The 14,478-nt window shown below is 44.1% G+C and overlaps 2 protein-coding genes across 2 annotated transcripts in view; one reads left to right on the top strand and one right to left on the bottom strand.

Moving 5' to 3' along the window:
* The window catches only part of SNX30 (sorting nexin family member 30), a 168,555-nt gene that overhangs the window by 138,220 nt on the left and 15,857 nt on the right, over nucleotides 1–14,478 (top strand). The window lies entirely within an intron of this gene.
* Nucleotides 1,705–5,234, bottom strand: LOC139020897 (lipocalin Can f 6.0101-like). The gene is made up of 6 exons (XM_070430973.1): nucleotides 5,139–5,234; nucleotides 4,670–4,806; nucleotides 3,166–3,239; nucleotides 2,322–2,432; nucleotides 1,839–2,010; nucleotides 1,705–1,735 (listed from the first exon to the last, which is right to left on the bottom strand). The coding sequence occupies exons 1-6, from the start codon at nucleotides 5,232–5,234 to the stop codon at nucleotides 1,705–1,707; spliced, it is 621 nt and encodes a 206-aa protein (XP_070287074.1).

Below are 14,478 nucleotides of genomic sequence, written 5' to 3'. Positions count from 1 at the left end.
CTTGGTGAGCCCAGACCAGCCTCAGCAGCAACTGTCTCTCAGTACTCCCTTGAGAAAGAGAATTCTAGGATCAGGGCAAATTGTAGGGCAAGTCTCACAGTTTGTTTTATTGGATCATTAAGAAATAGGCCAATCGAAAGGCAAGCAGCATCACCGGGACACAGAGTGACTGCTGGAGAGGGAGAATCCTGAAACTCAGGAAGATTCTGAGAAACTAGAGGACCATTATGGGTACAGGACCATGAAGTCCCCTCATTCTCTTGCCATCAGCCCCATGTATCTCTCACATACAAAGACAATCACGTGACTGCAAGACTAATCATTTATTGATCAGGTATAGGAGGGTCTTATTCATGATAGAGCTCCAGGTATGGCAAAGAGAGTGGGGAATTTAGAGAAAACCATTGATTCTTGTTGAATTGATGAGTCTGTCTAGACAATTAGAGAAGATCCTTTAGATTCAGAGATAAGGCCTTCTTGGATGATAGGGATGGAGATCAGGTTGCAGACCTTGTCACAGGCTGACACAGGGACCATGGAATGAAGATCCTGGAGCCCAGGTGAGGAAGCATTCACTCAGCACTAAACAAGCAGATGAGAGAGAACACAGAACTCATTAAGCACTTCCTGGGTTGAAATGAAGACAAAGAATTTTTATTACAGAGAAAAATGGTGAAGAAATAGATATCTTTCTACCTGCACTGTAACCTATGTTGCTTGCTGAACTAGGGGCAAGGAGGTCTTTTAATTAATGGTTCTTTTTTTTTTTTTTTTATCTATTACTTAACCTTTCCTGAGTTGTGTCTATGAGAAAGAGAGAGGAATAATCAATAAAGAACCCTAGCTGGTTTCTGCCATTCTCAAGTTCTGAGGAAGTTTTGATAAATCGAGGAAGAATGGCAAAAACCATAGCTACCTTGTATTAAATGCTGACTTTATGCAGGCCATAGTTGCTAATATATTATCTGGATAATGTAGGGAAGCTGGGATGTGGAGGCATGTCCTGAAACATGGTGAGCCAGTATCAGCCTCAGCAGCAATTGTCTTTCAGTACCTCCTTGAGAAAGAGAATACTATTACGAGGCAAACCGGGGCAAAATAAAGCTAAGGTAGGAAACAGATGAAAGTCAGAGCCTATTTTTCAGATGAAAGACAACTGGAAGGTCAGAGAGCTCTGTTTCCAGATTAGAAGCTAAGGATGCGCAGAGATCAAAGAGAGACAGTACTAAAGAAAATAATAATAATAGTAATAATAATAATAAAATTTAAAAAAGAAAGAAAGGATTAATTGGGGGAAAAAAAGAGAGAGAGACTGTACTACCAAATATTGGAGGGTGAGACCACACATTTTGGCCTTGGAAGATGGAAATGTCTTTGGGTTTCATGCTCACACTCTAGTATTCTTTTCCTATTGCAAATTCCAAGACTTAATGATTTTACTTTGAGGACTTTACTTTTACCAGCAGGATATCCACACAGTAACTCTGCAAGGTACACGTCATTATTTTCCTTTTCATTGCATAGGTCATTTGCTCTACAGCTCATGGGACCCACGAACTCCAAATTTCAAGCTCATCCCACAAGCTTCCTTGCCCAATTATTGTTATTGCAATCTTTGGTCACAAACCCCTAATGGTGTTGGAAGGCAATGGTCCCTGGGCTAACCCCTCTCCATCAGACATCACCAACCTGGAGGCCTGGGCATCATGGCTCCCTCGGGCTTGGAGACAGCGATCTGCAGAGGCAAAGCAGAGCACAAACACCAGCACATTTATTTCTCAATGAGAGATCAAATGATTTCCCAGGTCAGGACAGAGGGGACTGGTTGGAGGTGTTACCTTCTCTTGCATTTCTCCACCCGGTAACATGGGAATTTAGGAAGAGAAAGCCAGAGATAGCTAAACTTACCGACTTTGGTCACGTCCAGTATGTTTTCCTCAGCAATTCCATTTTTTTGGCAAAGTTTTCTGAATTTTTTCTTGAGTTTTGGGCTCACATCTGGTTTTCGGGCTGTGGGAAGAGTGACAATAACTGCTGTGTCCCGTGTCTTGGTCATTGAGGCTCTTGGGGGCAGATGACTGGCACCAATTGGTGCTTAGGCAGAAGTCAGGGATGGGCTGTCTCCTGTCTTGAATTTGACATTTTTAGGATACCCTTCTGGCATGATGAGAAATTTCATCATCTTTCCATCACTGAGCCTGAAGGATTACCCAAGGTGAGCCCCTCTCTTCAGGGGAGGAGAGATGGCCCAGGACAAGATTGGAAGGATCATTTTGTCTCCTTTACCCTCTAAGGTGAATATCCATATAAAAATACTCTACCATAGAGCTTCATCACTTGGGTTTCTTCCTCATCCTTAACATTACTGATATAAAAAATAAGATAGTCACTATAGTCAGCTTCAATTATGTGAAATGTATTGTATCCATCATCTGTGGGGAAAAGAGAAGACAACTCAGAACTTCTTTAGTGCATAGGAAGCAAGTGAAATTCGTTACCTATTCTCCTTCACAGAGCAAATTCAAGTGCCTACCCTGGAAGAGATATAGAGTAAGAGCTAATGTCCATCATTTGCATCTCCTTAGGCTTCATCTGGTGACTTCTAAGTGTAGAACTGACAAGCAGTAGTACATTGATTGCTAGTGGTAAAAAATTCAGCCACAGCTGCAACTTACCTTCTATTAAGCTCACTTAGCTGCAACTTACCTTTTATTAAGCACTCTATGCAAGACTTGGCCCCATGACAGCCAATTCTAGGCCATCTCTACCAACTATGTGTCTCTGTCCTGTCTATAAACCCACTGTCATTATATACACAGCACTCTGTGTGAGCAATTTGCTGTTAGTGGCCACCAAAAATCAACCAAGTGGGCAGGGAATGAAAAGCTATCAGAAAAATTTCCTTTTTGTGTGTGCCTATTTTCTTTTGTTGTAGGTGGTGCATATGACCAAATTGCCACCTTTTTCTGATGATATTATGTACCATATTTTGGCTTTTACACACCAGGTTCTCCCAAATTGAGGATATTGGCTATTAGATGGCCCCATTTACATTACCTAAATAAGCGTCAATCAAGAATTAATCAAGCTACTAATGATATTGTGATTTACTAAATTTCTTGCAATTGAAAGTAGAATATACAAACACTTTTAATGTATACTTACATTCAACACTATATACACCCTTTTCTTCTGTTTTGTCACAAATGAAATAAATTTCAGTGCACTCTCCATTGACCCTGTAAAACAGAAAGAGCTGATGCCCAAGAGATATTGATGGGTCTGGCTCCCTCACACTCCACCTGTGACTTGAGTGTCTGATTCCAATTAACTGTAGAACATTTTGGTATAAACTTGAAACAGCTTTTATTTACCTTATTTCACTTTATTTGCTACTTTAAGAAAGAGTTTACTACTGATGTCACTATTACTCTGCCACCACTTCACACTATTATTATTACCACTAGGGGCCCAATGCATGAATTCGTGCACCTTGAAAGGAACTATGGGCTATGAGGCTGCAGTGGGCACAGGGGTGGGTGTCGGCCCATCCTCTGTGTCCCTGTCCAACCCCTCCCACAACTGCCCCTGGTCCCCTCTCTGCTGGAGGCCCTCACTCCCACATGCTGATGGCACCCACTGACAGCACAGAGCAATTGGGGCTGACGCCAACAGCAGCTGTGAGTAGGACCGGTGCCATCAGTGGGTGCAAGCGGCTGCTGCTGCCCTGATCAACCCTCAGGAGCAGGGGGAGGTGGAGAAGCCCTCAGGAGCGATCGGGGCTGGCAGCTGCTGCTCACACCCTCTGATGGCACCGAGTGATCAGGTGTGAGCAGTGGCTCCGATGCTGGCAGTGGGTGTAAGCGTAGGGCGAGACTGTGGCGTGAGAGAACAAAGAATTTTCAGTAACCACCAGAGACTTGGCCCCGTGACAGTGACTGGTGCCCTGCCTTAGTCTGGCACCCCCGATCACCTGTTCTGCCATCCCACCACAGCTGAAGCCCGCCATGTTCTGCACTCTGCTGCCTGATGCTGACGCCCACCATATTCTGTGCCCATCCCCTGGTGGTCAGTGCATGTCATAGTGACCGGTTTTTTGGTTGTTCCGCCATTCGGTCTACTTGCATATTGGGGTTCTATATATATACATAGCTACTTGCCTAGATAGTCAGTTGAGTTCTCATATGTGTCAGCCTCTCAGATAAGTGCTCAATAAACATTGTTTCACAAAAAGAGATCCATGAGAGAGAATTATTATCATCCTCTTTTACCCAAGGGAAAATTGGGATGGAAAGAGTTAAAATTTCTAGGTAGCACAACTAGTAAGAGATCATTTCAAGAGATAGCTAGGCTGTTGACTCCCAATCCTATGCACTTAACCTATGCTATATTGCCACCACATTTCTTATGATTCTGATACCCCTCAATCTCTGAACTCCCCTACTCCCAATTAAATTTTTTCCTGTCACCAATTCTTATCTCTGAATCCTCAGTTCATTATGTCATGGATCAGTGCCTGATAAATGACTCTGATTCTGGATACAAGCCCACAATGTGAGTGCACACGTGTGTGTGTGTGTGTGTGTGTGTGTGTGTGTTTAGTGGTCCAACACCACAGTCAGGCTTTTGGGGTTTTTTTTTTTCCCAAGTAAAAATAAGCCATACTTACTTCATATGACATTTAAAAGACAAGGAAGAGTTGTCCAAGACTTGGATGGATTCCACAAAAACTCTCATGCTACCATTTTCTTCTATCATTTCCTTCACATCTGAGGCCAAGAGAATGGAATACCACTCCCCTGAAATCTGCAAAAAACAACAACATTGAAATGGGTAAGAAAAGAAGAGAGGGGATACCACATAAACATCTGTATCCTTGAACTCTGGCCTGTGAGCCTGGACTCATAGTAGTGATATGGAGATGGAATTAGAACCCAGGTCAATTCCCCATGAAAGGCTCCTTCCACGGACCTCCAATGAGAATGGAGGTTTCCAGGTGTTTTCATCTTTCCACATCTTATGATTACTTTTTGTCCAAGTCAGAAACCACCCCCTTTGTCCTCCAGTAGGGCCATCTTGCTTCAGAATCCCCCAAACCACCCCCAAAGTCAGAAGACCCTATGATCCCCCAACTCTACCTTTGACATATCGAAGTTGCTTGTCACAACATCATGGTTTCCTCCATGATGGGCACAGACCAGAGTCAGCCCCAGACACAGCAGCAGCAGCTTCATCTTGGGAGAGACGACACCGACTCAGCTACAGGCACTTGGAGTGAGTCTTTCCCTGATGGTGCCTCCACTCCCCAGATCCTCTGTCTTTATATTCATTCTGGGTCCAGTTTTTTGTCCACGGGGCAGCACCTTTTCTCCTCCTACTCCATGAATGGTCTGTATTCATTGATGTGAGGCCAAGATTGTTTCTGTCAATCTCATCTCTATTAGATCTACTTAGTGACCTGAAATTAATCAAAAGGAACACTCAAAAAAAATAGTGGATCTCATAAAAGGTTGCCTTTTGGAACCTGAAGTACCTGTGAAATCAGAAAGCCAATTATGTGTGTCAGGAATGGAGTAGAACTGGGAAATAGAATGTGTGGATAATCTATGTTCCACCACTCACATGGTGTGTGGAAACGGGTGAATTACTCCATCTTAACTAGCCTCAGAAGCAAATAAACTATCTCTACTGTACTGGGCTGCATATCTGGCACTTTGGCCAAATGGGGCGTGCTGTGCTGTCTGTTCCTGGAACACATAGATAGGAAGGTACTGACATCAGGTCAGGCCTTGAGATATGGTCTCATGGTCCCTCCTCAATATGCTGTGCTCTCTGTTCCTGGAAAACATAGATAGGAAGGTGATAATGCTATACTGTGTTGGGAACTAATTGCGTAAACAAGGCTTTGTAACTTTGTGGGTTTTGCAGATAAAACGCTGTAACTTTTGCAGTCTGTACAAGTATGTGAACTAATCCAACAAAGTGGGACCACGTCCAGACCATCGTGGGTCAGAAAAAGGGGTGATGCTGGGGCGGTGACATCATGTAGAAAGTGCAGTTCAGCCTTTGCTTCGGCAGGGTGCGGGGACTGCAGTCAGCTGGCCAGCTTAATAAAGGCTCTTAAATTTAAATTCTGAGTTGGTGGTCTATCTCGCTGAGTGAACCCATAACACTACTAAAGATGATAAGACCAACCTAGCTGGTTAGGCGCAGTGGATAGGGTGTCAGTCTGCGGACTGAAGGGCCTGGGCTTGATTCCAGTAAAGGGCATGTGCACGGGTTGCTGGCTCGACCCTCAGTAGGGGGCGTGCAGGAGGCAGCCAATCAATGATTCTCTCTCATCATTGATGTTTCTATCTCTCTCTCCCTCTCCCTTCTTCTCTGAAATCAATACAAATATATTTAAAAATAAACAAATAAAGATGATAGGACCATCACAAAGCATTCCAGATTAGTATGGGATTGGATGAAATAATGTCTTGAAAGTATGGTGTCTGTCCTGAGCACATTTTAATTCCTTTTCCTTATTGTCTGAATTCAACCACGATGAATGAACAAATGTTTAATGAATCCATATACCTCGCTATATACCATAGACCCCCAAGAGAAAGGGAGAAGTAGAAGTTGTCATCCCCTTCTTCAAGCAACTTTCAATGAAGGTGGGGAAATGCTTCACATACTCAAGAAAAACTTCATTCTACAAGTATGTGAACTAATCCAACAAAGTGGGACCACGTCCAGACCATCGTGGGTCAGAAAAAGGGGTGATGCTGGGGCGGTGACATCATGTAGAAAGTGCTTAAGAACATAGGCTTTGGAATCATGTACCCGGTTTCATTCCTATCGCTGTCATTTGGAAGCCAGGAGGACAAATTTAACCTCGCAGAGCCTTAGTGTCCTCTTGATGAGGATAATCGAACCTGTCGGTAGATTGCTACGGGGATCCAATGGGATGGTGTGTGCAGAACCCTCAGACTAATGTCTGACATAGCTCGGCTAGTGGAATCAGAAAATTATTCCTGGGAAAGTGGGTTTTGGGGGAGGTCTTGAAGGTTAGGCAGGTGTGGAGATGTGGAGAGCATATGGGAAGGGGATTCTTGGGGAGAGGGATGTTGTGATTTAGGCTCCTGTGCCTGCTACTGGGTTTGGTTAAGAGCTATGGCTCATTCCTGGCTTGTGCTAATGGTTCCCTTTTGCACCCCCTAAAACAGAAAGAGGCCAGTGTCATGGGAGGAGCTGTGCACAAAGCACTGAGCGTAGGAACTGTGGCATTCTATCTGTGGCCTGCTTTCCAAAGTGATTCCAAGGTCATGCTTAACCAACATCCGATCAAGCATATGAACTAACCCAACAAAGTGGGACCATATTTCATTTTGGTATTTTGATGTTCATATAACTTTAGGCACCATGGGTGAGCTGTAGACTGTCCTGCCCCTAAGATAGAGGAACTGAACTTGATGAATGGTGGCAAAGGCTGTGCACTTCATTTTGTCTAGTTGATTCTCTCTAAGAATAGATGGTATCCTGTGAGCAACCAGGTTTGCAAGATGAACTGGGCTACAAGGCTGAGGGAAGAGTCAGCTATGGTGCTGCCCCACCATCTGTATCCCATCCCTCCAACCTCCTAACTCTGTACCCACATCAGAGCACCATATTGCAACTGTATGCTTCTGGGCACTGCCACTGTATGCCCCAAGAGAAAACCAGAAATGAAGGCATATGCCACAGAATGTTTTCCCAGTCTTTTAGTTCTTTGTTTTTTTTAAAAAAATATTTTTATTGATTCCAGAGAGGAAGAGAGAGAAATATCAGTGATGAGAGAGACTCATTGATTGGCTATCTCCTGCAGGCCCCACACTGGGGATTGAGACCTCAACCCAGGCATGTGCCCTTGACGATAATCGAACCTGGGGCCCTTCAGTCCTCAGGCCAACACTCTATTCGCTGAGTCAAACCAACTAGGCCTTGCCTGGGCCTTTCAGTGGTACAGTGGGAGGGAGGGATCACAAGGGCACAAAGGAAACTACAGAGGACCATGAGTAAGCTCCCTATCCTGACCATGGTGGTGGTTTCATGGGCATCTCCCTGTAAAAACTTATCAAATTTCATACTTTAATATTTTTAATCCTCACCTAAGGATATGTTTTTGTTGATTTTTAGAGAGAGAGAAAAGGAGAAGGTGGGGGACATCACTGTTGCCTTCCATATGCCTCTGACCAGGGATTGAACCCGCAACTAAGTATGTGCCCCAACTGAGAATCGAACCCACCACCTCTAGGTGTATGGAATGATGCTCCTACCAACTGAGCCACTCAGCCAGGGCTCCAATTTTATGCTTTAAATATGTACAGTTGATTGTTAATTATACCTCAAGAAAACTATTATTAACAATAGGAAATAACTTTGCAGTTAGCATTTGCACAGGGACCTCTGAATTTTATGAACATGGTTTTTCATTTCTGATATTTATCAGTGAAATGCCTATCTGTGGAAGACAGAACTGATGACCTCCGGCCCTACACTGATACACAGGCCTCAGAGAAGAGGCTGGGCTAAGGCCCTGGGCTATTAAGGGAGGTGCTGCTTTCTAAGTTCCTAAAGGCACTGGAGTTGGCTGATTGGGAGTAAAGTCTCCAAAAGAATCCACGCACATCTTGCTGGATACTGGTTGACCAGCAGACCCTGGTTGTGAGGTCCAGATTCTGATGGGCCCTGAGTTCTGAAAGCAAAGGCTTGTGGTTCCCAGACATATTTGGGAGGCTACCTCTAACAAACCACCAGCTGGCTGCAGGCTCTGCCAACACAGGGCCCCTGCAAGCCCTAATACTAAGCTCTGCCACTCCAGCTGGTGTCCGGAGACACCCAGGTTCTAAAAGCTTCCCTTTAGGGAGGCCAGCTGCAGCCTCATACTTCTTTCCCCACAGCCTCCTTGGATTGCTTTTTCCTTCATGCTCCCCGCTGACCTGGCTTTCCGGTCCTGCAGAGAACCTGAGGAAGCCAGTGTGAGCCCCAGGCTTTCTGAAAGAGGCCTCCCAAAGTGGCCTGTAGTCTCTTAGTGCCCAATTCAGTAAAGACCCTCAGGGCATCTGGCTCTTTTCATACAGTGCTCAAGAGGAGGTGGTTGCGATGCGTGCGTTCAGCCACCAGGAGGCGCCAGGCCTCCCGCGGACATCCCTGGATAGAGGCTCAGGCTCCAGGTAATGCCCAGTTTGAGGTGCAGGCCCAACTTCAGGGAAGACAAGCCTGAGCCGGGGGCATTGGAATGGTCCCCTGGGAGGGGTCTAAACCATTCTCTGGAGTTCTTCAGAGGACCTGGGCCAAACTGTGATCATCACCCCCATCTGCAGAACTTTGTTTAGGGCAGTTCAGGCACCCCCTCTCCACGGCTCTAGCTCTTTGATTCTCTTGTAGACATAAGTGGTGACACCAACTCATTCTATCATTACATGAATGTTTTTCAACTTTGGCTGCACTTTTGAATCACCTGGAGAGCTTTCAGAAATCCTGGTGCACACAACACGGTCAAAGTAGACCACAAGGCTGTCCTGTGGAGGTCAGGGAAGTCTACTGATGAGATCAATAGCACAGAGTGCCTGTGTCGTAGAGCTAAGCACTGTTTCGGGTGTTGACTATTGCAGTGAACAAAATCAGTTCCTTGACTTCATTGCACTTAACTTCTAGCAAGTTGGTCCAGGCTGTGAACAAATCAGTATGAGAGGTCAGTCAAGGAAGGTGGGGAAAGAGCACTACTTAATGCTTGAGATCAGAGGAGTCCTCTGTGTCAGGTGACACACAGGGACCAGAATGCCTTGAGGGGGCAGGCCATGCAGATATCTGAGTGTGCAGTATTCCATACAAAGGGTTCAAAGACAGCAGTGCTCCTGGGTGCCTGAGAAAATCTGTGTGCATAACGATTCAGGTTTAACAGAAACCTGGGAAACTAAAGGTGGTGGTGGGAATCCTGGCAAATGGTGTAAGGACAAAAAAAGGCCTTTTATTCCCCCTTTGCTTTAGCCTTCCACAATTTATGAGAAGCACCTGGTAATTAAACACCAAGATAGTCCGCTCTTTTGAATGAAACAGCCCCTCTGTTCAAACTGCAAGACAAGATAAGCTACTCTCAAGGCTACATTCTTGCATGCCTCTCTTCCCTGCTGTTTTTATTTTATTTTTAAAAATATTTTAAAAATATATTTTATTGATTTTTTACAGAGAGGAAGGGAGACAGATAGAGTTAGAAACATCGATCAGCTGCCTCCTGCACATCTCCCACTGGGGATGTGCCCACAACCAAGGTACATGCCCTTGACCGGAATCAAACCTGGGACCCTTCAGTCCACAGGCCGACGCTCTATCCACTGAGCCAAACCGGTTTCGGCCCTGCTGTTTTTAGAACTCAGGGATAATTCACACCAAGGAGTCTCTAGTTAATAGAAAGTTCCCTTCCTCTCTACCCTTTGAACTCTTCATCATTTTTGCTCTAAGCATGTTTCAAAGCTTGCGGAAAATACTGATAAGACACCTCCCTAGACATGTGCAGGATTGTCTCCTGTAAAACAAACAAAACACAATAACTTTTCAACACAGCTCCTAATGTCTGCTCAACTGCAGCCCAAAACTCCCCTCTCTTTCTTGTTGCTTATCAACAGCCTCTGCTTAAAACAGAGGGCCCCATTTGTTTCTTGCCCTGTATTGACTGGCAATACTTGGACCTTTCCCTTTGTGGAAAGTAAAATAAACTTCCTATCTATATCAATCTCTCCTCTCAATTGTGAATTCTTTCACAGCCCGTGTCACCAGCCAAACCCTACCAAGCGGGTCCTCACGGTCAGTGCAGTTTCCCAGGACTTCTGCCCTGGCCAGGCTCTCCTCATCAAGCTGACTCTCCAGCCCTCTGTCTTTCCCTACCAATGGGTCAGCCAGCAATTGTCTATTATTCTAATCACCAAACAGAGCCATCATACATGTCTTGTAAGCAACAGAACAATGTTTCAGAAAAGCTAACTTTTAAGAACAACCAACCGTTGGTGTCTTCATGGGCAGGAACAGACAGTTCCAACTAAAGTCTGTCCTGGGGCCAGAGACTCAGATGACAAAGTCCCCTCAGCTGGGACAGGAGACCTGGAGTCTTCATTGTTGCTTTTGGAACCCCAAATAACATCATGGTGTCCTAATTTGACATTGACTCTGGAAGTTTATTTGACATTTATCTGCATTTCCTCCTTTCAGCTTTAAGTCATTCAAGGGGAACAATAAGAGGACAACTTAAAAATATCTCCTGGATCCCATGATTAGATAATTTAATGCCCATTTTATTGAAGGTACTCTGAGGGGTTTGTTTTGACAAAATTGTGCATTTGGGGGGGTGGTCAGTGCATAACAGATAACTATAGCAAATAGCAGTCAGGGGAGAGGCCATGGTACAGAGAAGAGCCAGCAAACATTTTCTCTAAAGGGCAGGCTAGGACACATTTTAGGTCTTGCAGGCCAAGAGGCAAAATTAAAGATATTGTGTAGGTACTAATATAATAATAGAGAAAACAAGTGTCCACATTTTAAATAAAATTTTAAATTAAATATTGAGTACAATTTGTTTTGAAAATACAAATCTATTAGTGAGAGGAATGGATTCTTTTTTGAAATAAAATTTTTGGAAATCTGCTTCATTGGGCTTAAAACCAGTGTTCCTAATATTGCATTGATTGCAAATGTCTTGACTCACAGGCAATACAAAAACAGGCAGCGGGCAGAATTTGGCCTATGGGCCATAGTTCCATATCAACATCTGGCACAGAAAACATGGTTTCATTATTAAGTATGCTAGGAGGTTCTGGCTAAAATTACAAGAGGAGGGGGGAAAAAAGAGAGAAAGAAGCATAAGTATTAGAAGAGATATGTTGACATTTGCAATAATATGACCAAATACCTATAAAACCAACAGAATCTACAAAGTATTGGAACTAATTTCTTTATAACTATAAAAAATTTCATCAAGGTTGCTAGAGGCATTAACTTACAAAAACCAATAGCATTTCTCTATACCAGCAAAAACTTATGACAATCACTAATTGTTAAAAAACAAACAGCCTTTTCATGAAGATGAAGCCCAAAGTGAAGAAGGAAGCCCCCGCACTTCCCAAAACCAAAGAAAGGCTTTGAAGGCAAAGAAAGCAGTGGTGATATGCGTCCAAAGTCACAAAATAAAGAAGATCCGCACCTCGCCTACCTTTGATGGCCAAGACACTGTTGCTCCAAAGGCAGCCTAAATATCCTCAAAAGAGCGCCCCCAGGAGAAACAAACTGACCACTATGCTATCATCAAGTTCGCCCTGACTACTGACTCAGCCATGAAGAAGATAGAAGACAACAATACACTTGTGTTCTTTGTGAATGTCAAGGCCAACAAGCATCAGATCAAACAGGCTGTGAAGACGCTCTAGGACATTGTGTGTCCAAATTCAACACCCTGATCAGGACTGATGGAGAGAAGAGTCATATGTTTGACTGTCTCCTGACTATGATACTTTGGATGTTGCCAACAAAATTGGGATAATCTAAACCAAGTCCAACTGGCTAATTCTAAATATAAAAATATTCCTATATAATAAAAGCCTAATATGCTAAGTGTCCAACCACTCATTCGACCATCCAACCAGTTGCTATGATATTCACCTCCAGGGGCTAGACGCTCCGACTGGTAGGTTAGCTTGCTGCTGGGGTTCAGCTGGTCAGGACTGGTGAGATGGGCCAGACATGCCCTGGACCCTCCCGAGGTCCCTCCCCATCCCCGGTCATGCACCCGTGGGGTCCCTAGGCCTGGCCTGTGCCCTCTCGCAATCTGGGACCCCGTGGCGGATATCAGAGAGCCAGTTTTGGCCTGATCCCTGCAGGCCAGGCCAAGGGACCCAACTGGTGCATGAATCCATGCACTGGGCCTCTAGTATACTATAAAACAAACAAGCAGACTGGTGAAAGTATGTAGGACTTAACAACCAAGAATACAGAAGAAGACAACCAAGGAGAGAATTTCAAAACTCTAAGAAAGGACTTAGAAGAAGATCTGAATACATTGACAGACATGGGGCTCATATGGCTTTGGTCCAGTGTGCTATATGTCAGACTTCTGACTTCCAAAACTGTAGTATAGTAAACTTTCACTGTTTTAACTTACTAAGTTTGTGGTGATTTGTTGCAGCACTAACAGGAAACTAGTACAGGACCCATTTCTCCTGTCCAGCTGTATGCCAAAAATAGAGTGTCCTCACTGTATTTCTGATACACTCGCAGAGTTAACTCTTGAAGGAAGTGTGGCCTATATGATCTACTGAGTAATCCTAATTCATACCTACCTACATTGGGGATATTATTCTGTGGTGCTCTTCGCAGAGGTTTATTTCCCTTTCGTGAACCCATTTGCTTTCAGACCGTAAGAATGTGTTGAGGACAGTGTGGTGAGAGTAAGGGTGATACGGAACTAATGAAAAAACAACTTAGCATTTAAATGTCATGGTGGAAAACCCCCAATGCACAAAGTGCATCAAGAAGCAGTAGCATAGCTCCTATTGCTGGCTGATTCCACCATAACTTTCATTTGACCCCTGATGTTATTAGATCTTCTATAAAATGAAAATATAGGTTTGAAAAGTCAACGTCTTTCTCTCCGTTAAAATGATCACTGATCTGCGTTGGCATGAGCAACACAGTGGAAGAGGAGGTGCCAGCCAACATGTCCCCGTAAAAACACCTATTTTAACAACCACTCATGGGTAAGGATACCTTCATGGGAGTCCAGAAGTACAGCTCAGAGGTTCCAGCACCCAGGTGAAGCAAAACAATTCAGGACATTGATGCACTGAAGAAGATTAGAAGGACAGTTTCCCTTTACCTGTGTCACCCTCTCCCAAGGTGGCACAGCATTGGCATCCCTGGGAGCTTGTTAGAATGCAGAATCTCGGGCCCACCAAGACCTGCTAAGGCAGAGCTTGCCATTTATCAAGATTCCCCAGGTGATTTGGATGCACATTTTGAGGAGCACTGCATTCTCACACATACAGAAATCAATAAGTAATATATGGCACTATTCCGAGTCTAATTTATGATTCATGTGAGTGATGTCATACTGTACATATCTATCCTACAACTATTAGTTTTTGAGATATAACAATGCTAATATAGATCTAGTACATTCCCTTTAAATTGCTAAAGAAAATTCACATTCATGTTGCTGATAATGAAATCTGTTAGGAAATCCACCTATCAGTGACACTGACATAGTGCAATCAGGTTCAAAGGGAGATGGCTAGAGAGTAGTAATGCTCTCCACTTTTAAAAATGCACACATTTATTTATTAGGGGCATTATGGCCACTGGGGAGGATGTTCTTCCCAAGGAAAAGCCATTACTGTTTATGGCTTTAAGACCAAATGTGCCCTAACCAGTTTGGCTCAGTGGATAGAGCGGCAGCCTGTGGACTCAAGG

This window comes from Myotis yumanensis, unplaced genomic scaffold (genome assembly GCF_028538775.1).
Source record: "Myotis yumanensis isolate MYYU_CA2020_CCGP unplaced genomic scaffold, mMyoYum1.0.hap1 SCAF_12, whole genome shotgun sequence".
NCBI classification, from domain to species: Eukaryota; Metazoa; Chordata; class Mammalia; order Chiroptera; family Vespertilionidae; genus Myotis; species Myotis yumanensis.
The sequence above is the reverse complement of the archived record's forward strand: the minus strand, read 5'-3'. Positions and strand labels throughout refer to the sequence as shown.

Excerpts from the sequence above, each read along its gene's own strand:
- LOC139020897 (XM_070430973.1), bottom strand. The coding sequence starts at position 5,234 with ATGAAGCTGCTGCTGCTGTGTCTGGGGCTGACTCTGGTCTGTGCCCAT. Across the intron at positions 2,433-3,165 it reads GGGTGTATATAGTGTTGAAT|ATGATGGATACAATACATTT; the intron begins GTAAGTATACAT and ends TTTTCCCCACAG. Across the intron at positions 1,736-1,838 it reads GTGGAGAAATGCAAGAGAAG|ATCGCTGTCTCCAAGCCCGA; the intron begins GTAACACCTCCA and ends TTGCCTCTGCAG.